The sequence below is a fragment of the Acanthochromis polyacanthus genome, chromosome 21 (assembly GCF_021347895.1).
Source record: "Acanthochromis polyacanthus isolate Apoly-LR-REF ecotype Palm Island chromosome 21, KAUST_Apoly_ChrSc, whole genome shotgun sequence".
NCBI classification, from domain to species: Eukaryota; Metazoa; Chordata; class Actinopteri; family Pomacentridae; genus Acanthochromis; species Acanthochromis polyacanthus.
The window spans coordinates 27,021,348-27,048,795 of record NC_067133.1 but is presented as its reverse complement, the minus strand read 5'-3'; the positions used below and the strand labels follow the sequence as shown (position 1 = coordinate 27,048,795).

At 40.7% G+C, this 27,448-nt stretch overlaps 2 protein-coding genes across 2 annotated transcripts in view; one reads left to right on the top strand and one right to left on the bottom strand.

The window, feature by feature from the left end:
* Positions 1–7,865, top strand: part of ndufab1b (NADH:ubiquinone oxidoreductase subunit AB1b) — a 144,076-nt gene extending 136,211 nt beyond the window's left edge. The window contains exon 5 of the mRNA XM_051941463.1: positions 7,854–7,865. The gene's annotated coding sequence lies outside the window, so the exon portion shown is untranslated. The remainder of the gene's footprint in view (positions 1–7,853) is intronic.
* Positions 7,866–8,334: 469 nt separating this feature from the next.
* Positions 8,335–27,448, bottom strand: part of cacng3b (calcium channel, voltage-dependent, gamma subunit 3b) — a 59,786-nt gene continuing 40,672 nt past the window's right edge. The window contains exons 3-4 of the mRNA XM_022202508.2: positions 24,956–25,096; positions 8,335–17,789 (exon numbers count right to left, since the gene is read on the bottom strand). Of these exons, the coding sequence (XP_022058200.1) occupies positions 17,278–17,789; positions 24,956–25,096 (653 nt within the window). The 3' untranslated portion in view covers positions 8,335–17,277. The remainder of the gene's footprint in view (positions 17,790–24,955; positions 25,097–27,448) is intronic.

Here is a 27,448-nt window from a genome sequence, read left to right as displayed (position 1 = left end):
CCTCCCCTCCACCTTTCGCTCTCTCCCTCTTGTCTTTCTGCTTGAGCAGCATTCACTGCTCCAAGGCTTCTTTTCACGCTTCAGATGGCTATAGTGTTACTCCACTCAGAGCGCACACACATGCACACATATGAGGCTCTTCTTTCTTGGTGACAATGGCTCAGAGTGCTCCTCAATCACAGTTTGCCCTTCTCAAAAAGCAAAAGTGTCTCTTGTCTGCGGAAGAAAAAAAAAAAAAAACGAAACTCAGCTTGCAGGAATTTGTCCACCCAGTCTGGCTCTGATCTGATGCTTTGAGTCTGCAAGTTCAGGCTGGGTAGCAATTCATGCACTATCATCTTGTGAAGGAGGGAAAGCATTTTGGTGGCTTTCTACACCATTTTAGCAGCACGGCTCAGAGGATGTGAGTGTCAGTTGTCTGCCACTTTGGTCCAGACTGAATTATCTCGGTATTTACTGGATGGGTTGGCACAAAATTGTGGCTTTCAGATGTTATGAACACCAGCAAGACCAAGGAGGTCATCGTTGACTACAATAGGTCCAGAAGGACACAGCACCTCCCCTCATTCAGGGGGAAGAGGTCGAGTGTGTTGACAACATCTGACCTGACCTGATCTGACCTGGTTCCTGCACACAACTCAACTCGAAAAGAAGGCTCAACAAAGACTCTTCTTCTTAGGAAACTGAAACGTCGTGATCTCTTCCTTCGGCTCCTGGCAAACTTCTACAGAAAGTTCATTCTTAGTCCTTCAAAGTTTGTTGTAGTGGGGTGTTTATTGGTGTTCCAGCAAACACTGAGCATGAGCCTGTGAAGGTAATTCAACCCAGAACATTTTTAGAGTCCACATTTTATAGGGATGGTCCGAGAGTGGGTCAGAAGATAGGAAGGGGACTGTATGTAAATACAAGGGTGAATAGTAGTTAATTTGCATGTAGTTGCTAATCAGTGACAGAGGGTAAGACAACAAAGAACAAAGAACAAAAGGTAACTGAATCAAGGGGTCTGGCTTGGCAGCAAAAGGGAAGAGATGAGGGGTCTGGCAAACCTTTGCAAATAACAAAAGATAAAATAATTGTGGATAACCGTGGAAAATGGAATGAAGGAGTGACACGTGACAGTAGAAGCTGTCTATAGCAAAAGGTGTGCCATTTTCTTCGTCAAGAGCCACAGTAGAAACCATCCTGTGTCTCAGCACAACAGTGTGGTACGTTGTCATTTTCTGACCTTCCCTGAAAACTTCATCCAAATCCTTTAGTCTATTTTTGAGCAATGTTGTGAACAGACAGACAGACACAGACAGACAGACAGACAGACAGACAGAGACAGACAGACAGACAGAGACAGACAGACAGACAACAACAGTGTGGTATGGCAGCTGCACAGGACAGAAAGGACTTAGTCCGGGTGGTGAAAACAGCACGACGGATTTGGAAAGTCCTCTTCCAGACTTGTTTACATATTTATATCTTTTGAGAATTTTATTTATTTTTTTGTATACAGGGCGCCTTTTTCCGAAATGCCGCTGGTTGAAAACATAATGACAATAAAGATTCTTGATTCTTCTTGATTCTTATGGCCCAGATCTGAGGCAAATAAGTATAACCTTTCTTTAGCAAATTCAACAAAAAGCCAGATTTAATGCCACCTGTAGTCGTAGAGACCAGACCAGTTAATTACATTAACATTAAGTAATCCAAGTTATATCCATTTTAAATACGTACACATTTACTTATACACAAACACAGTGTCAGCTCATGCTCACTTCTGTTCACATCCCGTCTCAGCAATCATTATTTGAAGCAATTTTAGAAAGTTAGAGATTAACTGTCCTTGAAATGAGCTTTAAAAACCATATCAGAGTTAAACTTCTCTCCTTTTTTTAACTGAATAATTTCACTAATGCCTGTTTTTTTTAAATTAAAAAAAAACATTTTGATAAAGAAACTCTCATAGATAATCCCAGTTTTGGTAAATTAGAGAAAAAAGTAATTATCAAAGAACAAAAGTATTGACAGTACAATATGTTAAGACTGAGATGTGAGATGAATAAATAATACAGTAAATAATGTTTGTATAAATGTTCAAAATTTGTATTTATATTGAGTAATTTTGTCTGTTTACGATGTGTGACTTTACAATTCTACTTTTAATTACTATTAAATCAGTTACAAGTAACGTTATTTTACAGATATCTGTAGTTATTGTCTCAGTGTTTACAATTTTTGAATGTCACATGATTTTTTAAATGCATTTTTATGCCAGACAAGCTTTTTGCCAGATTTCCACTGTTCTTAAAGGATTTATACATTTCTTTTTCAGAGTATATTTCTGTATATTTGATCCCGGCACTGTTCTTTTGTCCTCCTACGTCATTTACATAAGGTGTCAAGGACTTTGTAGTTACTGTTCATGATTGTATCAATTCCTATCATCCGAATAGACCCTTTATTTGTTTACAAACATTGTGACGTTTTTTGTGGGCGGGGCTTATGCTGGAGGCAAAAGTGGAGCGAGAAGTCAAGCAGGACTGGGAATATTTAGTTTGCGCTGGGAGTTTGCGCTGCAAACTCGAGCATTTTTAACCCGTTAAACTTCAGTGTACCGCCGGCGGTACACTTACTAATTTGCATAGGAATTTAAAGAATGTCCGAAGGCTGCAAACGCGATTATACAAACACTATACACCGATGGAAAGCTTAGATTCTCATGAATCCGCTGGTATAAACGACTTTCAGATGTGATTACCACAGCGGGTAATATAAACACATTTGTCCGACAAACAACGAATATCCATCCATCCTTTCTCTGTACACGGCTTTAACGTACACAGCGCGACTCACATTTCCGGGTTCATTATTACACACAGATGAAAATATTCCACAAAAAACGGCCATAATCCAACCTTGGACATCCAGACGACACAAGCCAGTAAACTATTTTGTCCAAAACATGTCTTGAAGTCGGTATATAATCCACGAATAGGTCGTTTTCAAGGAAATGCACCTCGCGATGCGCGCCCAATATTCCCTGTATTTCTCGTCATATTTAACGGGTTATTGTTTTTGATTGTATTTTTTCAGTGTCTTGTTGTGTCCTTGTTCTTATGGTGTGTGTATTTGGACCCAGTGTCTGGAATAAAGCTGAATTGAATTGAATTGAATATTTTTTATTTCCAAATAGAATATTAGCGTTTTTTTGTACTGAAAATGGCTGGAATTGACTGCAGCTCATCGTCTCTGTCCAGTCTTTTCGCCTCAGTGCATTTAACCACAACTGTCTTCATTCCCTCTGAGCACGAGTGTTCGATGGAATCCTATAAAACTTTAATTTGCGTTCGCCAATGTCGTTCCTCCTATTCTGGCATCCAAAAACACAGCAGGACGACATTTTAGAAAAGTTGATAGAGCCTAGTTCCTCAGTCTTTCGCCTTTCTGTCCGGCCGTGGGCTTCCTCTTTTGCCTCCAGCTAAAGCTGTGACATCATTCGTGACGTGGGTCATTAAAGGGTCTATATATGTATATATATGTATATGTATATACATCTAGAAAAGAATATATATATATATATATATATATATATATATTCTTTTCTAGATGTGTAAATATCTATCTATATATAATTTTTTATAGGTATTTTATCATTCCCTTTTTTTATTCCGAGAGTGACGCAAACAACAGAAACCAAATTCCTTGTATGTTGTGTACATTTTAGCTGATTCTGATCTGTACTTGTACATAGTAGTTCAACACTTATTTACTGTCTTTTCCTCATTTAACTACATACTTTATTTATCTATTCATTTATTTCCTGTAAGTACTTTCAGAGCAAGGAAAACACCAGAATCATATTGCTTGTTGTTCACAGACTTGGCCAATAAAGCAGATTAAGAATCTGATTTTCACTTCAGTGATCTTCTAATGTAATAATAATTTGGTCTGGTGTCAAATATTTGCAAAACTAATGACATTACTGAGGTGATGACATTGGTTTGGACTGTCATAGCTACACATTAGCATACTGACATTAGCATTTAGCTCACAGCACCACTGCGTCTACGTACAGCTCCACAGAGACGTGGCTGCACGCTCTTTGTCTTATCCTGTAAGCAGCTGACAGGTAGTTGATAAATGGAATTTTCAAGGGGAGTTTCAAGTAAAAATTCCCCCCCCCCCCCCCAAGGTGCAAATTAATATTATAATATAATGTAATATAGTTTTCATGCTGTGGGCAAAGTAGGAAGAAGTATAATAAGGTTGAAAGGTACGCAGAAGGTAGACTGCCTGAGCAAAAACAACAACTTGAGAAACTTATTTCCAGAGCATTTAAGGAGTAAAGTGGAAGTATTGAGGTGACATGTACATTTTATTTTTGGAAATTGTATGAGCATGGGCTGCACAGTGGATTGGTGGTTAGCACTGTCACCTAGAAGATGCCCAGTCCACGTCTCGGCCTTCCAGGGATCTTTCTGTATGGAGTTTGCATGTTCTCCCTGTGCATGCATGGGTTTTCTCCAGCTTTCTCCCACAGTCCATGACCATGCTGAGGTTAACTGGTAACTCTAATTTGTCCATAGGTTTGAATTCAAGTGTGATTGTTTGCCTGTATATGTAGCTCTGTGACCTGTCCAGGGTGTCCCCTTACTTCAGCCTCAGTCAGCTGGGATAGGCTCCAGCCCCCCTGTGACCCTAATGAGGATTAAGCGGTGTATAGATAATGGCTGGATGGCATCTGAGTGTGCATGCTACTGAAACAGAGGATAGTAAGTTTGATCACAGAGCAGGAAATGCACACACGAATGCTTCCATCACTGTGCAGCCAAACGTTGTACAAGAAAGTAAACGTGCAGTTGGACGGTAAAAACCACAAACGTAGACATACACTGACACACATCGGTTATTTGCCTGCAAGCACACACAAAAAAATTATGCCAGCTGACTTTGAAGAGCAGGTGAACTCAGGTTTGCACACAGTCACATGCTAAACCTCTATGGAAGATAGATAGATAGATAGATAGATAGATAGATAGATAGATAGATAGATAGATAGATAGATAGATAGATAGATAGATAGATAGATAATTAGGACATCAAAGCTGGCAGCTACTCTCCCTCTGAGCCTCATTCAGTCACAAACAGCTGTTATAGCAGCGTCCAACTGGGACACAAATGACACACACAAACATGCAGACACTCGTGTTTGTGTGCTGCCTGGTATAGAATCATGACAAAACAAGCAAGTCGGTGCAATAACCTTCAGTATTCAGAACAAACTCTTTGTCACAAATCACTGTTTTATTTTTAGACCATGTGGAGGTAAGACTTGACTGTCTGTTACAGCAACATAAAATCATCTGGTGCGGGTTTCCTGCTGGGAAATGCTCAGGGTCTTTTATGGGCTATTAGCATAAAGGCCCATTTTCTCTTATTGGGCCAATGGAGCTGAAGAAAGCAATTACGACAGTACCATACTGCTTGATGCGAGGGAGATGTTCCAAACCGAACAATGTGGCAGAGGGGGAAATGGCTAAGAGGATCATGGAGAAAGAAGAACATGGAATAGTGGAACGTGGGCGATGGTCATCTCAGCAGAAGAGATGAATGACGCGAGAGTGACAAAATGACACACACAGAGGCAGTTAAGAGGAACAAAAGTGGAGTGGCAGCCAATCCCAGTGTGGCGCAGAGACTCTCCCATAATCCTGTCATCCACTTTAATCTCTATAATGACGTCGCGGAGCTCCATCTGTGACGTCAGAGTGAATGAATATTCATCAGGTGAATCTGAGCTCCGCACTGAAACATTCTCTTTCATATTACACATTCTTACCGTCCCCCTATTGGGATGTATTCAGATTATATATAGGATCGGCTCTGTGAGGTGCCAGGGTAAATATGCAGCATATAAGCACATTACAGAAATAAATGTCCTAAGCTGTCACTCAAAATGCAACCGCACAGATGAGGGGACAACTAAGAGTGTATAGCTGCTGTGGTTATTTTTAGATAATTGTTCCTCAAAGGGGCTGCGCAGTGGCTTGGTGGTTTGCAGATCCCTGGTCCACGTCCCCATCTTCCCGGGATCTTTCTGCACAGAGTTTGCATGTTCTCTCTGTGCATGCATAGGTTTTCGCCTAGTACTCTGGCTTCCTCCCACAGTCCAAAAACATGTTGAAGTTAATTGTTAACTCTAAATTGTCTTCAGATGTGAATGCGAGCTCTATATATAGCCTTGTGGCAGACCTGCTACCTGTCCATGGTGTCTTCTGCCTTCACCCTCAGTCAGCTGGGATAGACTCCAGCCCCCGCAACCCTAATGAGGATTAAAGGGGAACTTCATTTTTTTTTCAACCTGGGGTCTGTTTTCATATGTCATTTCATATATGTGAGTGATGGAGAAATGAATTTTCGACATAGCTCCAGTATTTAGCCAGGCAGACAGCTTCGCAGCTCAGCTAGCGAAAAGTATGGGCCAACTTGCCCCCCCCCCGCGTCAAAGTCCGCCCTAACTTGCTTTTTTCCCACACTGACCGTCTCGGATAGTCTCAACGAGTGTCCCACAACATACTAGAGATGAGAAGTGAACGAAAACCTCCACATTACCTGGCGATCGCTATTTGTTGTGGTCTGTATCCAAATCTCAGGACGCTAGAAAGCAAATCTCGTTCCGAAATTGCGCGATAGCTCGCGAAATCGTGCAATAGCTTGCGCCAAAACACCAGTTTATGGTGCCATCTCAGTATCAGTATCTCAGTTTCTGTCCGTCTAGACCAGGAGTGTCAAATTCATTCTAGTTCAGGGGCCACATGCAGTCCAATTTGATCTCAAGTGGGCTGGACCAGTAGAATCATAGCATAATAACCTATAAATCACGACAAGTCCAAATTTTTCTCCTTTGTTTTAGTGCAAAAAAGTACATTTTTAAAATGTTTATGTTAAACGAATAATAATGATAAGAATAATAAGGGCAATTTCAATGATAGTATGCCTCAATCAATCATTTTCATATGTGTATTATAACTATCTATCTAAAATGGCACAAAACACTCAGTCTTAGTTATCTGAAACTGAACAACATAGCATTTTATTATGACGAAGAGAACATGTCAAGATCTAGAAATTATTTTAAATGTACATTCATTTCCACATCTGTGTAGTATTCCTGACCACCACATAAAGTGGAAACTCTTAAGGAAGAAAGTTAAGTTGTCCCTTGCCTTGCAAATTTATTAAATTTCTGCATAAAAATATATAAAAGTTGTGGCAGTGCATGAGAAATAGGGTTCCACAAGGTCAAACTCTGTCATACTAAAGCTGCTGGACTGACATTATATTGCAATGTCTTCTCTGTAATTTTTACACTTTGCAAAGTCATCCGCGGGCCGGATTGGGCCCTCCAGTGGGCCGGTTTTGGGCCGTGGGCCTTATGTTTGACACCCCGATCTAGACTAAAATGTAACACTTGAGGTTTTCATACTAAACAGGATCCATTTTAGGAGTCCTGAAATGCTGAAGTAGTGTTGGTGTCTGAAATGCTGCAGAAGCTGTGTGTTTTAAAATGTAAACATATTAATATGGTTGTAGCTCAGAGTGAAGATCAGTGTCTACTTTCTTACATCTGTCCACACCTCACTAATGCCTCATTGCAAAAAACTTGTCAGGTTGTCGGTTTTGCAAAGTTACAGATTTTTTCCTGAGGTAGGAAGGAGCAGATTTGCCGAGAAGTTCACTGTTCAGGGTCTGCCCCAGGCTGCTCAGGCTTCTAATGCTGCCAGTGCAGTGACAGACAGGTCCTAGTGAGGATATCTCTTCCCTCGAAGGGGCACAACTTCAGTCTTATCCAGCTTGAGCTTTAGAGGGTGACCACAGGGTATTTTTTTTGGGATGAAAAACACACAAACACTTTATCAAACACTTTGAATCTGGTACATCCTCAAGTCACATCATTCATTTTTCCTCTCTCCCTCCCATTTCCCCTCTTTTAACTCTCATCTTCATCCCGCCCTCTTTTTCTCGCCGTCACTCGGACATCTGTGCGGTGGCTGCTGGAGATAAGCAGAGGTTTTATCTATCAGACAGCTAATTCAGAAAACAGCGCAGCCGATATACATCTCATGCGCCTCTACGTGTCTGCAGATTTGGAGAGGAGTGCGTGCACTGTATGTTTTCTCATCAATATTGTGCAGGTTTTATCTCGTGGCGAAAGTCTCCAATAAAGATTAGATAGCGTTAATGTGTTGACAGAAGACCACCAGACTATACTGTGTAGAAGGAGAAAGAACCACACGACACATTCATATTCACACAGTCAAATAGAAAATGAACTCACCACAGGCGCTTTGAAAAGGTGACTCTTTATTTTCTAATTATTATACTGTATATAATATTCTTCATATAGGTAATCATATTTATACCATGTAAGTAAAAGTGTGCTTTTATTCACAGCATGTGTCCGTGTCAGACTGCTGTTAGTTGGAGGTTTACATTATAAAGTATACAGTGAAACTGGCTGGCAGCTATCTGTGTGGGTGTGTGTGTGTCTGCATGTGTGTGCGTGTGTGTGTGTGTGTGTGGGAGCAGTCAGTGTTTCTGTGTATAGAAAGACAAATGTGAGTGCCAGCATGTTTCTGCATGCATGTGTGTGTGCGTGTGTGTATATGTGTTTGTAGAGGACTAAGTATCTCATGATCGGGCTCAGAGGTATGGAGCAGGATAAAAAGCTGCCCACTGACGCTTCATCTTCCACCTTTCAACCGCCACGCGTTTAGGTGCTTTTAAAAATTACAACCCAAATTTGGGGGATTTTTTAAAATGCTACTTGAGGTTCCAGCTGCACGTTTGACTTTAGGCTTTCATTTTTCACTTTCATCACTGCTGCAAGGAAACACTCCCCAACCCCCAGTGTGGCCCTTAAAGACACAGAGTAACAGCTGTTTGCTATTTATTATCCTAATCTCCATCCAAACCGTTTCAACTTAAAGCAAAACTGCTACAATGCCTGCAAGCTACACACCCTGAAAAAAAACCTTTATGCTGTTTACCAGACCACTGCTACACAAACAATATACATATGATCATATAATATCTCTGCATCTTTTACTCTGTCACTGTGATATTCTTGTTACTCTATTCTGAGTGAAACACAAATCAGTACTTACAAATGTAACGAACTTATCTCCTGAGTTTGTGCTCTGGCGTTTGTTGTCTAACAGTCCTCAGGTCAGTTTGAAATGAACAAAGTCAGGTTGACAGTCATTTACCGCTTAGGTAGTTTCCATTTTCTAACAAGAGTTTACAGCCATGCTAGCAGCTCTGTGAGGCTGTATCTTTGGTACAGCAGAGATTTGAGCTAAATGTCAGCATAATAAGATGCTCACAGTGACAATGTTAACATATGGACTTATAGTAGGCGTAATATTTATCCACACACTGTATATTGCAAAAGATTGATGGAGCCGGTTTGAATGAAAAGTGAGAAGTGTCTTAAAATTGCATTATTTCTAACAGCCAGAAGGGGGCAACTCCTCTGGGTGGAAAGAGAAGTCAAATTGTACAGAAGTCTATGAAAAATAACCTTACCTCTCCCCCTCATCTGTTAGCTCAGTTAACATTTCCTTTATGGCTGTGGTCTCTCGTTTACAGACTTCTTGAATACAGTATGTTGTTGATTTAGTAGATTATGGTCCCATTTAAAATAAAAAAAATAGATAATAAAGTAGCTTAGGTTTCAAAAGACCACATAGCAACGACCAAATGTCAAATCTGAGGCTTCACAACAGAAATCCATCTTTTATAGTCTTTGTTTACCATTTTAGCTTAGCTCATCAATATGGTAACATTGGCTAACTAGCATGAGAAACAAATTGCAGGTAAAGGAGACGGGGATGTTACGGTTTTCCAGAAGTTTAGTTGCAAATCAAAGTATTGGACAAATATGGAAATTTGACCTGACGATGGTGCAAGATAAAATCACCCAGTATATTAGTTTGCAACAAATGGTGCAGTAATCCAACCAGTAGTTTTTGAGACTATTATGCGGCTAGCATGGCTAAAACCCCAGAGTCCATGTACTGTATCACACTGAGATATCGCTGTGTTGCATTCACTGGTCTCTAAATATGCCTGTTAGCCTGACTCTACCCATTACTTCATGGCTCAGTAAAGAGTGATGAGCAATTTAGACTCTCTGGGGCATGGCTTTCTTTGACTCAATACAAAAATCTGAGTGGTAATCTAATATAGTATAAGTGTCAGTGTAGTATATCCCATTGTAGGAATTGCCCCGCCATTCTTTTGAACATATCAATAAAGACAGAATCTCATCTTTTTGTCTTCCATGTGATTTCACTTGTTCAAGAAGAAGAAACCTTTAACATGTCCTGACGCTACTGCTCCAAAGCAATTTAAGCAAGAAGAAGCCTGAATATACCTGATGCAGAACGAAACTCTCCCAAGCCCAGTAAAACATCCCAGCTTTTTGGGCCTTTCATCCTTGTTCAGTGAACCGTGCCAGCCTCAGATATATTCTGTAAACTATGTAAACAGCACTGTCTGAATACAAGGCTTGAGGCAAAACTGTAAAAAGCAGATTTTAATCGCTCTGTACTTCCTGTCAAAATAATAGATGTAAAGTACAAGACAGGTACAAAATCTCTTTAGCTAAAGGGATAAAGGTTGGCAACAGGAAAAGAGGCTTAATAGGCACAGAGGCCAGAATAATTCTTTAAATAATGGTGGTTATTCTAATCATAGATTCTTTTTAGGGATCTTAAACCAACAATGTACCTGTCTAGAATCTCTCTACGTATTGACCTTCCCATTAACATTAATTCTTTAATTGCAGTGCAAGGGGGGAAGACCTCTTAAATTCACTGGAAGAGGATGTTATGTGAAAACTCCTATAGACAAATTCTGAACAGCACGACAATTTTACAAGCAAATCTTGCACACCGAGACTTTTTGTTTGGCTACGTTGGGTAAGTTTGAGGAGCAGTGAGCTACACCAGGCCACGCTGATTCTGGACCAGGTGTCACTAGGGACCCGAGAGATTATTTTCTATCCTGTGAAGCCCCCTCTGCCGATCCTAAATCAGCCACTGAGACGGCAAGGTGTGAAATAATTCTGATCCGAACAGCAGGTTTGCCAAAATATAATTCCAACAGTCCAGTCAGGCCTTTAAAATGAAAGCAAAAACAAACCCTCCAGAACCCGCTAAATCCAAAACAGTCCTATTTGCTTGTATGGCTGCGTCTGCTGACGAGTGATCGGGGCAATTAGCTCTAAAACTGATCCCAGTGCAACCATTGCAGGTCATGGGAATGCAGAGGAGGTTATACTGGAAGCCCCATGGCTGATCTTGGAGCTGTCTGAAGGCAGGACAGGCAGGCACTGGGTGCATGGGTGAGGAGAGGCTAATTGCACGCACGCACACAAACACACACATGTGAATATATTAACACACACAAACATGCAGGCACATAACTCCATCTGTAAGCCCTCCTCACACAGTAACCTTGTAAGTGTTGGTGTATGTGTGTGTGTTTGTCAGTGGCAAGTGCAAAGTGTAGAGTGCTTATAGCAAGTGTTTGTCTCAGAACAATTCCATTAAAATTCACATTTCTCAAACAGTTCTTCTTCTGGTCCTCCGTGTTTGATTAGCTGGCTCAGTGTACTTGAAGTTCCATTGAGGAGCGACACAACATCGATGCATCAGTAACAGTTTGTTGTTTTTCTCCCAAAGAAACACTAAAACATGACACAGTGATTTTTCTTTAAGCAGGACACATTTTTCCCTGCTCCGCACTGGGCAAAGCTGAAGCTGTGTGTGTGTGTGTGTGTGTGTGTGTGTGTGTGTGTGTGTGTGTGTGTGTGTGTGTGTGTGTGTGTGTGTCTGTGTTTGCCCATGTTTGTGAGCATTAATGAGTGTGTTTTTATACTTATGAGGACCAATATCCCATAGAAAGTTTGCTAGAAATAACATTTTTCGTTTTTCTACTTTTAGATTCTATTTCAGATCAATGTTCATATTAGTTAATGATAATGACATCCATAATTTAGACTAATTAACCAAACTATGGTTAATGTACATAAAATATTTCGTAGGACAAAGCATGAACTACATCTTTGCAGGGAGCAGTAGCAGACATAGAAACAGCAGAAATAGTTTGGACATAACTCACTCTAAGTATTTAAGTATTAAATCCTCCCTTCAGATGCTGATTAAACACCTAAAAACCAAGTTGTAATATTGGAGTAATTCAGCCAAACGTGTTTTGAACTGGAAACCAATTCTGAAGAGGAATAACGCAACAACCTGCAAGCCGGTATAAACGATGGACATAGCCTCTTAGTTGGAAAAGTACTTTCACAGCAATGAAACCTTAAACCTGCATTCACTGTAACAGCCAGCAGGGAGTGGCTCCACTATATGTAAAAAGGAAGTAACTGTGGAGGAGTTAATAAGAAAATAACCCTACTTCTCACTTGATTTTTTCCCTCAATAAACATTTTCCAAAGAAGTTTATGGTTTTAATCACTAGTGTCGAGACTAATTCTATACAGCATGACATTTACTTTGCAAATTATGGTTCCATTTTGAGCAAAACAGACAACAAAGCAGGATGTACTTTAAGGTGGGGCTACCTTGTGTTAGACAGGTCACTACCATAATAATGTGCACTGTCTTCATGTTCTCACTTATTGTTATATCTGATTTTTAAAGACAATTCCAAAATGACAATCGACAAACTAACAAGTGACAATGTTCATCTTTTACATACAGTTTATGCTCAGCCACGGTGTTGACTGCTTATTACGCTCCCCATTAAAAACCCCACTATGAACATGCTAACGTAGTTTTAAAAAAAACCTGATTTTCGTCTTTAAATATTTAAGTTTTAAGCCAGACGATGTATTTCACCAGTTTCTGTGCTTAGCTAATTTAGCCAACTGCTAGGGGAACCAATCGTTTCATCTAATTCTTGACGACAAGTGAATGAGCACAGGTCCGAAAATGTCAATCTTTTCCTTTTACAAAAGAGTAGATAATGTAAAAGCAGTCCCAGTGCAATACAATTCAAACTCATTTGAACAGCTTCATATACCAGCAAATCTATGGTATTTCTGCAGCTGTCTCGCACTGCATTGTAAGCCGTTCTTACTATTAAGGTCATAACAAAAAAACCTATCCTCATAATATGAATAGTTTTTCTTTACTGGGTCACACTGGGCCTAAAAAGTCCTCAAAAGTATAATATCTTGCGAGTGTTGTTACTTGGAATGCATGTGTCCTGTAGGTGTGTGTATGTGTGTGTGTGTGTGTGTTGCGGTGCAGAGTGTCCCGCTGGCAAATTGTAAAGTGGCCTCTGGCGCCAGTGAGGTGAGGTTTATGTCCATGAGAGATCGTCCGAGCGCTCCACCGTCCCCTCCTGTCAGAGGCTTCAGATGTGATCAAAACAACACAACCTCACAACCACATCAAAGTAGAAAATGAAAGTAGAATAAGATAATATTAGAAAGACTACGACCCCTGCTTCCCAACTCTGCTCCTTGCGATCAACCCTCCCGCCCCAATGAATAGATTAATAACTATAATATGTGACAGAGTTTGTCATCCTCTGCACAGTGGCACCTTTAGAATAGAATACTTTTCTACTAATAATACAATTATTTGTTGATATCAGAGTATCAAAGCTGTATGGTAGTAAGAAGAGAGAGTCTCAAAAAGCACCCCGCACTCTGTTGGAGTAAACATCAATACAGCTCAGGCTTACGGGCCCCCACACCCTTGTAAGGCGTCTTTAATGTAGCAGTCGAGTGTCCCTACGGAGTACAGAGATTAGGGTGCCATTTGAGACTTGATTGGAGATACAGCAGATGTAAGCACTGGAAGCAAATGGATATGGCATGCATGGTTTGAATGGTCAATGCTGACATGGCTCATGGATGGCAGTTCTGAACTTTGACCCATGACAGACCTTTTAGGATCTGATGGGCCCCTGATGTGCTAAGCTACATAGCTACTACTGCTGAGTCAGTAAATCCTATGCAGAAAAGAGTACTTACAGCAGCAAACCTATGAATCTAAAGCTAACCTAGAGGCCATGATACACAGGACACATTTGGAGTAATATTTGGCACCAAGTATGTTTAACCATATTCTGTTAATATATGCTTAAGCAACTCAAATAATTCTTGATTAATTCGTCCTACTTTTGCTTAAGGCAACATTCTTCACCTCTAATTACTTCAAAAAGTTATTTATCTAATCTAAAGTTAGCCAAAAAGTAGCTGAGTAGAAGAGTATAGTTTTCTCTACCTCTGCTTCTCTTTTGCATTAAGCGTGTTACATTATTGGTTAGCTATTCAGCTGGTTTAAAAACTGTAGTTTTTGTGCAAATGTACTTTGCCTTTTCTTCCCTCCCTCCCACTTTACACCCTTAAAACAACATTGCTGCAGTGCTGAGCGTAAAAAGCCCTTGTGTGCTCCTGTCCTTTAAAAATTAAAAGCCCTTGCTTGGAGAAAAGCATTTTTTTTTCCCTTTCACAGCCCATGACAACTGCTGATGTTGTAGTTAGCTTGCAAAATTAATATTTACACGTGGAGGACAGCGAGAGCAAGTCCATAGCGATGCGCTTTTGTCCCTTTAAGCTCCATTTATGGCGTAAAAGACAGGAGATAAAACAGCAGCATCATAAATTAAACAGTGTGACCGAGGTTTAAAACATGTTTTATTATCAGGGTAATAGCTGTCAAAGTAGTGCGTGACGGTATCAGCTTGGTGTTGTTTCATGTTTAGTTTATACAAAACAGTGCAGTGGTGGCTCGGGGAGGTAAAAAAAAAAAACAAACTGCATTTTTTCCCCCTCTTTGAGTTACAATTGTTACTCACAGTCACAGAAACAGGTTGAGAAAAATGCTGTGAAAAAGCTGCTCCTGTCTCCACAACTCCCATTTTCTGTGTTTTATGGCTATCTTAATTCAGTCTTTTGAACACTATCTGTTGCAAAGTATGTTTTTCGGGTTATTTGTAGGTGTTGCCACTGGATGAGAGATTTATCCGATAATTTGTTGCCTCTTACAATGTCCAAAGGCAGCAATAAATCTACATACACTATATGATCTAACCAAATATGTATCAGATCAGTAATATTACAAGAAAGGTTTGATTAGTTGCTGTTACATTAGTAAAGCAACTATTGGAGTTCTATCTCAGAAATCATCTCACAGCTACAGATGGCCTCTGATACATTTCCTCAACAAAATGATCACTTTTTCTTTAAAACTTCACAGCTAAATTGTGGGTTTATTGAAGTTTAACAATGAGACTGAGCCAGGCTACTGCTTCTCTCGTCTCCTCTTTATCTTCTACTTTTTCCAGCACTCAGATCACATGTTTATTTGAGTCTGCACCAAACATTTCCCCACAAATAACGTGCACCTCACATTCATGTGTCTGATCTGGTTGGATGGAAACATATTGATGCTTCTCTGGAATCTGTCACAGTGAAAACTGAGGGAATATGATAATTGTTTGTGCCTGTCACAGGTGGGAGACGTGGGAAAAGATGTGTTTAGGCTTATGTTGTGTCAGCGCGCCTGTGTGCTTGTGCAGATGTATACAGTAGCTGCACATGTAAAGGAGATAAAGAGGAGCGAGGAGGATGTGAGTGACAGCTGAAGGGATGGAGCAGAAATGCTTTGAATAACAGATTTCCCTCCAATTCCATCTACCTATCTTCAAATTGTGTGCCACACATACAGACAAGTCCTCCAGTGGAGAGACTTTAAACTAAAGTGAGCATTTTCTCAGTGTTTATTTCTGCGGCGGAAATTTTGACAGTTGTTCTGGCAAGCAAAGACAACTTTATATTAAATTCATCTGAAAGATATTCACCAAGAGGTAGTGGGCAAACAAAAAACAGTCCATCTCTTGTTTGTTTAATGTCTTTTTGGCACTGCCTTAAAGCATATTCACAGCTCAGCGGTCTCCTCTCCACAGTACCCTGAACCAACAACTTCTAAAAACCTTTTACTACGAGCGACACCAACGGAAGACAGGACCTAAATCTAGCAGAGTGTCCCTCTGAAGAGAGGAAAGACAGAGTGAGAGGATGTGTGGAGGTGTGTTGGTGAGGTGAGTTATGGGGCTAGACAGAAAAATGTGAAATGTGGAAGGTGATGTGTGAAGGCCGACAGACAGACTGACAGACAAATATCTGATCATCTCTTTAAGTTTTAGGTGAAAAAATAAATCAAAAAGTGTCAGAAAAGAGAAGTAAAGGGAAGCACCAATGGATCTAACGTTACCATCTAAAAGAGATTCATCAGTTTTGCTGAATTACACCTGTCTCCAACGCCTGATCGGCCGTCAGTTTACTCTTTTCCACTCATTAAAACCACTATGCAGGCTTAACAACTGACCCGGGATCGGAGAGATGGGCATAAATGTTACCAGCTCAATTCAGTTTCAGTTCAGACACTTGTGAAATGAACTTTCCCATGATAAAATCAATCAATGTGAAAGGATTATATATACAATATGTATAGAAAATAAGAAGTAGTGCCACAAATGTGCTGTGATGAAAGGACAAACTACATCTTCAGTTTATATTTTGAATCCAGCTGAACTGAAAATGAATCAACCCCAATGTGGAGGTGTTAACTTCCTCACTTTTAAATAGTATCGTAATCAGAGAGTCAGCTGGGAGCTCTAAGGCCGTTCCCTTCATTGATCCAGCTCTGCTGATATCCAAAAGCTCAGGAGGACAGAGGTCAAAAGGTCAACGATCACACAAAAGTCTGTCACCTCTTTCCTCTTCTCCTCAAATTCACATTATTTTCATTTTTAGGAGAAGTTGTCCCAAACAGGAAACCACTTACGATATGCATTTTAAACTTTTTGCCAATCCTGTTTCCCCCTTGACAAAAAACACCAGAAAGTCAATTTATGAACATAAAAACTCATGAACATAAATTGAATGTGCCTTCATATCCAAGGAGTCACAGTCATAACTACGATGATATGTAGTGAAGTGGAGTTGGGAACAACTTCTCTGTCAAAACTGACTCTGCTACAAACACTGAAACTCTCACAGGGCTCAGGATTCACAGTTCAAAGGCTAAAAGTTCACAGTTCACAGTCATAGTTTATCAAACCCCCTTTCCCACCCCGTAACCCTGTGTGTCCCCCGCTTTTGCTCGCACCTCCCCTGTATTTCTGATCCTCCAACTCCAACTTTGATACTCTGATCGGGCGATATCTTACAGCCAGCACCTCTCAGACAGGCGTGGTCCTGCGGTTGGGGTCCTTGCTGTAGTCTTTAGTGAGCGTGCTGCTCTGGAGGAACTCCCTCTCTGAATTGAGCAGCCCGCCCATGCCGCCACCCGCTTTGGTGCCAGCATTGCCGGCCTCTCGTGGGTTCAGCGTGTACATGGGCATCTCGGAGGCAGCGGGCCCTGTGTAGCCGCCTTTCCCCAGCGGTGAGGCGTCACGGCTGGGGGCTTCGGAAGAACGCACACTGGAACGGCGCCGGAAGCGGTAGCGATAGGACGGGATGCGGCTGAAGGCTGACTTCTTGATGAGCTCGGTGCGGGATTTGGCCCGTAGTTTGCGGTGCTTCTCAATGAACATGTGCACGGCCAGGACGCCCACCATTTCGGCCATGATGAAGGAGAGGGCGCCAAAGTAGAAGGACCAGCCATAGGAGTAGGATTTCTTGCTGTCGCTCTGGCCTGGGTCACCAGAGTTGGCTGAGATATATACAATTATTCCAATGATGTTACTGAGGCCTGGGAAGAAAAAGAGAAAAATGTTTAAGGGATGGGGGTAAAAGTGTTAGCATTCATGGGTTAACACTGACAAATGTTGATTTTAATGCCCCCTGGTAAATCCTAACAGAGTGTTGACAACTTTCATCTACACGCTAGGGTGAAAATACTAAAGATTCAAAGAAATTCAGAACATTTCTCTCGCAACCAGTGGATGATCAGAAGTGTGTCTTTAAGCTGAGGACTAATTATTGCTTCTCTGCATCCATCTCATTGCAAAATTACCACTCCAAAGCCACATAAAGAATCCTTTATGACACGACAAAAGTCATGTTTGAAAAGCTGGGTTGGATCATTTAGTGTAAACGAGTATTGTTGTCACATGTTGGTTACAGTCAGTGGTCAAACTTTAATGTCTTTGAACTGCAGCTTTCAATATTGGATCCTATAAACTATGCATGTTATCTGAACACTAAAATGAGGACACCTCCTATTCAAACACCTTAAAACTCAACACTGCTCTTCCTCATGTCCCCAACCTCTGGGAGGAAGCAGAGATTCACTGGAGAGAGTCGCTGCACACAGCTGGGCTCTCTTATTCCATATCAATGGTCTGGAATACAGTGTTTCCTGCAGTGTGTGAGAATTCACAAAATGGAAACAATTAGCAATCTGTAATTAACCAGAATCAGCCCTACACTATTGTAGTAAATAATTACCTATTCGGCTTCATGAATTTACTAGAAGACCCAATGAGTACCCACACATCACACTCAGCAGCAATTACAGTCCTTTGTGTGTCTGGCAGCCACACGAGCATTAAGTGTGTGCATATTGAGATGTTATGTTGCATTTCTATGAGTCATGTATCCGACGAACACACAGTGTATGCAGACCATTTGCAGAATGGCTGCTGTAACACTACACTTCCATTATAATCAATGAAACTGGTTTAATTGTGTGTGAGAGGAGCATATAAGTCCAGGATTAAGCTATTGTTATACTTCCCTCATCTGTGACTCATATGTGAAAGTCTGAATGATGAAAATCTGTCATCAGAGAATGTACACAAAGCTCTGTGCTGATGTCACCCTTTATGTATGTGACCATGCAGGCAGGCGGCACCATGCACATTTAAGTGTGCATCTATGGAATATGTAGACACTAAAGTTTGATTAAAATTGAGACTTTGGTCATTAAGATTTTTCATTGAATTTAGGGACAAAATAATGAATAGATACAGCACTGCTTTCACTTCCATGTTGTGCTACATGACCATCAGACTTAAAATTAGATTTTTCTTGAAGTGAATTCTTGAGGTAAAATAGAGGTAAAATATGTCTAATTGCACCCTAAATGACTTAGCGGGTGAACATCTGCTTATTGATGGAGGGTGCAGTTTACTGATATTCCCTGAATGCCTCACATTCAGATTAAGCGTTGATAATACCCCTTTGCAGATGTGCACAAACAGTTGCAGACAGTAAAGACACATTAATGTACTACTTCAGTTAGTTAGGTAGTTGTGCACAGTGAAGCCTCTAGTCTCCTCACTCCGTTACTGCATTAATAAATGGTGTTAAAAAAACATGATTTTAACATACAGTACCGTTCAAAAATTGAGGTCACCCAAACAAATTCATGTTTTCCATGAAATCTCACATTTTTATTCATGTGCTAACTTAACTGCACTAGGGTTTTCTAAGCATCAGTTAGCCTGTCAACACCATTAGCTAACACAATGTAGCATTAGAACACAGGAGTGATGGTTGCTGGAAATGTTCCTCTGTACCCCTATATAAATATACCATTAAAAAATCAGACATTTCTATCTAGGATAGTCATTTACCACATTAGCAATGTCATTGAGAAAACTGCTTTTCTTTAAAAACAAGGAAATTTCTAAGTGACCCCAAACTTTTGAACTGTAGTGTAAATAAAATTGTACCCTAAACGACTTGCAGACTGAACATCTGCTTATTGATGACATTCTCTGAACGCCTCACATTCAAATTAAGCCTTGATAATACCCCTTTGCAGATGTGCACAAACAGCTGCAGACAGTACAGACACGTTAATGTACTACCTCAGTTAGTTGGGTAGTTGTGCACAGAGAAGCCTCTAGTCTCCTCACTCCGTTATTGCATTAATAAATGGCATAAAAACACCATTGCGTTAGTATGAATACGGGTAGAAACCTACATTGAGCTATTTACACAGCATTTTCTTACTATCATATCATTAGTGGTTCAATGTAACCACTGAAACTGTAGCTACAGTATCTGTACTATCTTGGGGGCGGCAGGGCTCAGTGGGTAAAGTGGCTGTCTTGCAACCGAAGGGTTGCTGGTTCGATCCTCGGCCCGTCGTGCTCATGTTGAGGTGTCCCTGAGCAGGACACCTAACCCCTCATTGCTCCTGATGGGTCGTAGTTAGCGCCTTGCATGGCGGCTTCCGCCATGAGTGTGTGAATGAATGGGTGAATGTGATGTATCATGTAAAGCGCTTTGGGTACCTTGCAGGTATAGCGCTATATAAATACAGACCATTTACCATCTTTGTGTCAGTGTCATAGGACACTTCTTTCAGGATGATGAACAATTATCTTCCTCCCTGGATCCTCACTTTCCTTCCATATTGCTTACATTTTCTAGTTGTCTCCCTGTCTGCTCTCTTTCTTCTGTGCACCTTTGGTTGTGTGGTGGACTTGGGAGGTAATTATGGAGGACACATGCTACCATCACTGCTATGTTGACATGACAGGACAACATGCAAATCCTGCTGTAGATTCCCCTCCACGGTGTGGTGAGAATTCCAAAAGAACACCCTTGACATCTGCTAATTGAAAATGATCTTAGGCTTGGAGGAACTGTGTCCCAGAGAGAGCCTCATCAGTTACAGCTATAAAGGAAAGGCAGCATCCCCCACCGCTACAAAAGGCACTTGACTCTGGTGTTTGGGCATCCGCCATAGAATACAATCTATGGCATCCACCCTTTTTCATAACACTGTGTGCAAAAAAAACACCTCATCATCAGTGGTTTGACCAAAATCCCCCATCTCAATCCCCTTAAAAATGTTTTTTATGACTGAAAAAATTTCCTGGGTGACCTAATTCTTGATTTGTGAAATATTTGCCACACAGTTTGGAAAATGCCACGTTTCCAAACACATGTTGCTCTCTCTCTCTGTGTCTATTCTGTTGGCTTCGGATGTTCTGCAGGTCACCCAGGCTTCTGAACGACCTTCCAATAGGTAAAATCCGGTAGCAAAAAAAATTGATGAATTACCAATAGATGTTTAAATATAAAATAATCATTGTCATTTACAACAAGTATGGTGATATTGATTAGCTTGTTTGTCTGCCAAAAAGGTAGAAATATTAGAGGGATCCAATGGTAAAGAACAAAAAAACCCCACAGAACCTGAGTGGATCAGCTGAAGGATCCCAAAGAGAGTGGAAATGCACTCAAGTGATGTCTTTTTCTTTCCATGTAGAATGGAACAGAATTCAAAAAAATCAATCTTCTAGAGAAAGTCTTTGTGCAGTATCAGGCAAAGTTAAGTTTGCCTGATGAAGAGCCTTGCAGTCAAAACACAGCACATAAGTAAATACTGTAGGAGCTCTAATTTCCACTGTACATGACTTTTCTACTTTACGTAACTTGTGATTACATCCTGTATCTAAACCCATCTGGGGTTGGATGTGAACGTCAATCAATATATCGGACTACCTAAGAAATACTGAAATGCTATATTTAAACAACTCACATCCATTGCGAATCAACAACATAAAATAAATTGAATAATATACATTTAGATTTCACATCATCCTCTTAAATTCAATTAATTGCATATTGTTTGTTTCAAATCTGTTAGCTCCAGAAGCACCCTGGCTACTATCTGATGACTCCTGGTTCAGTGGATTCAGAGGATGTGGAAGCTTCAACTTTCCAAATATGCACACCCATGCTGTCCCCTGCCCTTGCATGAGGATGTTCGAGGGAAGTGACAGAAAACTTCCTGCAGTGGGAGACATTGTGATCAACTCCAGTTTTGAAGGTCAAAGATGTTCCATTACACCCAGGGTTAGAACCTCTGTCCATTCTAAAGCAGCTGAATGAAGGACATTCTTGGTCTGGCTTTGGTCCAGGATCCTCTGGCACGAGCACATGTGCCACATGAAGATGAAATATATTACTTTGCCCTCAGCCTGGTGTTTATACTTAGTGCAAAGGAACGTTACAGGCAAGACATGCCTTGCTGGAAACACTTCAGGGTGTTTCTGACCTGGATCAAGCACAGCTGTAAACACAACCTTCCCTCACTCCTCAGGGCCAGAGTCCAATGATAAGGTAGTGTGATCAGAAACCAGACCATCACATCCGAAGCTTTTAGTCCATACGTCTACACCATCCATTCCAGAGGTCTCAGTACATGAACTGAGCAAGAAGTGGGCAGGCTTGGGGGTGAAATGGTGAAAGAATTCAGTCGCAAGCTGCATTTCACTTCAGTGGGTACTTTGGTATTATATTTGTTACGGTTAAATATAACTTTTTTGCATTTTGCCTCCCTACAGGTGGTACAGAAATTGTCAAGTTTTATGCCTGGGCTACATTATTTTGTCTGATGTGCACTTTATCTATGTATATGGCATTTTCTAGGTCTATTCTACATACATTTTAAAATCAAGCAAAATAAGTCATTACCTCAATGCTATAGCTTGCCACTGTTTTGTTCAATGGATTACTGAAGTTCATATTTAACTGCTGAAGCTCTGCGCTTACAATTCAGAGGACGTGGTCCATTTTCTGTAGAGTCCATATGTCTAATTGTAATGAAGCTGGCCTTATTGCACCTCTGCCACCAGTTGATAAAAAGGACCTTGTTGTCTCCTAATTCACCAAAAATCTGCCTCCTAATCCTGTTTATTATGTTTAGTAGCACAAACAGCAGAAGTGCCTTCCTCCTATTTACAACAAGTGCAGTAGAAACAGTATGTAGGAAGCACAAAATTTGAATTTACGTTTGCTGGAATTTAGTTACTTCCACAGAATATCCTAATATTTAAAAAAAAAAAAGCCAAATTCATGCTTATAAATGAAGTAGCCTTATTGTATATTGGGTGTTTTCTATCAAACATTGCTGTCAGTGTAAGTGTTACCATTCATGTGATATATAATGTGTGTGTCTTTACACTGTCACACCTTCACAGTACATCAAAGTGGCTTCTTGGTATTCTTGCTGATCGATTAATCAGCTACTGTGTCCCATCTCCACACTTTGGCTCCTCAAACAGGTCCATTTCTGTTTGCTTGAGAGGAATAACAGGCCTCAACAAATATTTGAATGCAGCACCTCCTCTGCTTAACATGATGCCACAGTAATAAAAATACACACACTCATAGTCACATTCAATTCTGACACATAAACTCTTGAGGTTATCTCAAATGCAGCAGCAATCCCTGTATTTAAATGCTTAAAGAAGTTCTTCAGCATGAAACAGCCTCTTCCTTCAAGTCTTTTGAAATATTTTAAAGTCATTTGGCTCACACTGTAGAGGATGAGAAGAAGCAATGCAGCAACATACTGCGCTTCTTGAAGATTTAAGGCCCCATACTTAAAGTCAAATACAGCAAAAACTTTTCGCGTACTGATCCAATGAAGTTCATAGTGTCTAAAGTTACTACAATATCAACCTTTTTTCTGTGATCAGACACGTGTCTGATCACAGAAAAAAGGTTAACAGAATGGGTGTTTAAATGTTTCAGCTCAAAATTCTGCAAAGATGGTTCATTTTTACCATGACTGTATAACTCCTGGTTTTAACACTGTTGTAAATGTGCTGTTTCAGTGGATGAGTTGCTGCAGTCCACGCCCCCTTCAGGAAGAAGACTCTCTCTGATTGACAACTCAGAGCAATGTAGTTGACTGTATGGCAACCGACACATACGTGGATGAGTGTGTGAGACCAGGACTTTCCATCACTCACAAAGTTGCTCATTTTGAATGGTTCAACAGTGGGGAGCGAGATGACTGTTGGTTCTTCAGTCGAAAAGCTGCATCGAAGCAAAATTGGTACTGGCTTGTAAGTGACATGTAGAAAAATATTTTTGACAGGATTTATGTCATTTTAGACAAATTTTGAGAACGTTGTAGTTATTGAGGACATAAATGGATTTTATTTTGGACACATTTTAGTCATTTTAGACTTTTTTTCTGTCATTTTGGACCAATTTTGGACAAATTGGAGTCATCCTGGACGGACCTCATCCCAAGTTCAAGTAAGCAAATCTACTAAAAAATGCCCAAAATTATCCAAATCTCAACAAAAATAACCCCAAAACTAGTCAAAAATAACTAAAATGTATCTAAAATTCCTAAAATGTCCCCAGAATGCATCTAAAATGAGATGGAATCCATTCAGCATGACCCAAGTTCATCCAAAATTCGTCCAGAATGACTAAAACCTGTTCAAAATGCATTATAAAACTGTACAGAATGACCCTAATGACACTAATTTTAGATAAAGGCTCTAACTAAAAAGAAGTACTTGAGGAATGACATAAATAAATGTCATCATACACTACCAGTCAAGCGTTAGAACACACTTTCTCATTCGAATAAATGAGAAAGTATGTCCAGATTTTTGAGTGGTAGTGTGTCTTTACATCTTTTACTTTACACCTTCAAATCTATGAAAATCATAAAACACGATAAATATGAATTTTCACCACATGAGACCTTTAAAACACATAAACATCATCTGACAGACCCTCAAAATATGAAAAATGGACCTGTAAATGTGCTTAATATTGGCTCCTTCTGTCATCCAGCTTGCACTGTAGCAAATAAGGCTATATTGTGTTTGTTCTACTGAACCAAAAAAGAAAAAAAGATTGTTATTTTGTTAATACCTGGACATCAGACATATCTATGACGTCAAACATGAGGTGTGAAATGGCCTGTTGGGAAGCGCAATATGTGGGACTTGCATTCGAAATACCTCATGACTGCTTCACAGTAGAGTTGAAAAGAAAAATTACTTTTTGCTTCAAAGGTAGCATGATCTACTTAATGCACATGCAAGCCACTGATAACTGATATTCACCATAGCTCTTCAGTAAAGAGGAGCAAGTACAAAAAATTCCGGCAAATGGGAGTGCACATACACAGCCATGACTAACCTGCAGAGACAAAGAAGATTCCTGCACTGAGGATGACGTTGTGTCGGCTCCGGTAAAACTCACTGGCGGCCACGCAGAGCCCCCCAAGGAACAGCAAACCAACACTCATGATGGGGAAGATGCTGGAGGCACGCACAGCACCTGCACAATGAAGGAGAGTTGAAACATTCATAGCTGAAAGACACAAATGTCTTCTGCTGTTTAAAGACGTTGCTTTCCACAATGAAAACGGTGAAGGATCATTTGTGATGGAAGTGCAGAATGTTGTTTCTTTTCATATCCACTGCGCTGGAGGACATAGCCAACACAACACACACACGAGACGCACACACATGAGACACACATGGGCCAGTGTGCTGCTCCATGCTTGACTGAGCTTGAATTCAGAACATGTTAAAGCATTCAGAGGCCTTGCTGGAGACTGAGCGAGAGATGGATGGAGAAGGAAAAGATGGACAAAAACCAAGACAGATGGAGAGTCACGCTGACATATGCAAGGCAAAAATAATGAATCGCACAGATGATGAATTTGAAAGCAAGGAGTGAAATATTTGTCAGAGCTCCATATGTGTGCTTGACGTGATAACATTGAAGAATATTTGCAGACAGCTTGTGTAGTATTTTTAAATATGCGGTAAAGCTGAGGAGCACTTGTGCATCACAGGTGTATCTCTGTGAAACGCTTCAATAAACGAGCCAATTCTTGTTTTCATTTGCGAATCTGGTTCTGTTTTCTCGCTAAATATTTCCGCCATGACCGACAGCTGCAGTGACTGAGCGTTCAGGCTCCACCCCTGTGGCCCACACCCCTGGGCTGTATGAAATGCCGGTCACTAGGTCCCTGCTCCTTATTGGCTGGCCAGCTCTGAGGCCTGTAACCTAATTGGCTGCCTCTGGGGATGTTGCTCTGTGTTCAGTGGAGCAATGAAAAAGAGGCACGGTCTGGATCCATTTTCCTTTTTTTGTTGTTGCTGTTTTCTCGGTGCGTCCATCTTTACTCTCTGTTTACAGTGGGAGGAAAAACAGGGAGAGCGTCTTCCTTTCTGATTCCACTTTCTCCTTCGTTTTATCTTTGCGAGTGAACTCTTGACTTCTGTCCTGTTGTGCTTTTGATGTATCTGGAGGTTTTCTCTCTTTACCAGTTTGTCCTTTTCTCATCATACCAGTTTTTTTTTTTTGCAAAATTTTCTTACAAATTTGATGATAAAAACCATGACATCTATTTACAGCTCCTGTACAGCTGTCTCTTGTCTGTAGCAATACATACACACCGCTCACCTTCAAATCCATCAGTCATTTCAGTATCGAACTCTGTTCTATCCACCAGCAACTGGCTAATACAGGGTGTTGAAGTGACCCCTTTTGATCAAACAGAGAAATAAACCTACGTGAACATGGTAAACGTAATTAGTAACTATATTTTGCAAAATATATCAACCAGGCTTGCTAGTTAGTACCGTTGCAGGTAGAAGATCCCTGGTTCACATCCCTGGGCCTGAGATCTTTCTGCATGGAGTTTCCATGTTCTCCCTGTGCATGCATTGGCTTACTCCAGGTAGTCTGGCTTCCTCCCAAAGTCCAAAAACATACTGAGGTTAACCAGTGATTCTAAATTGTCCGCAGGTGTGAATGTAAATATGCTAATCTCTATATGTAGCCCTGTGATAGACTGGCGACCTGCACAGGGTGTCCCTTGCCTTCACCCTAAGTCAGCTGGGATAGGCTCTAGCCCCCATAACCCTAATGAAGATTAAGACGTGGATGGATGGATGGATGGAAAATACACCAACCAGCCACAGCACTGTCCCCTGCTAAGCTGCAAAAAACTCGCAGACGCGGCTTGAGGAACATGACAAAGGGCCCAAATCATGGATTCAGCCTCCAACCTCCCTCAGATCCCACTCTGATCAAGCAACTGTGGCATTTGCTGGAACAAGCGCAACCCACCAAGATCCAAACCTGCAACCCACAGGACCCAAACAATGTGCTGCCATGATGTTGATTGGTGCAATTATAAAACAAAAATTGTTTTGTTGCACCATCTAGAATCTGAGACCCAGTCCAGCATCTGTATGGTTTCGGATTCTTGTTTTATGCAGTCTGTTAGACCTCCATTAAGCAAATCTGTCAATGAAGCGTTTCCAATACAATAGACTATAATTTTATCACTTAGGCCTTACTGCATAATGCTTTTATGGAATGTTTAAGGAAGGTGTCAAGTTCATTGCATAATAAGACAAGATCAGTGGCCATTGGAGAGTGGGGTGGTGGGTTGAGCTTGTGCTTGTGCTTGTTTGTCTGTAGGTACATTGAGCTAAGCACTGACTGAAAACTCATGTAAGTAATGACTGCATAGCACTCACTGGTCGGAACATCAACATGTTGATAGGCCGGTGTGATCTCCACTCAAGACAGCTTCTAGTTGCCAATATATGTACACTACTGTTCAAAAGTTTGGGGTCATTCAGACAATTTCATGTTTTCCATGAAAGC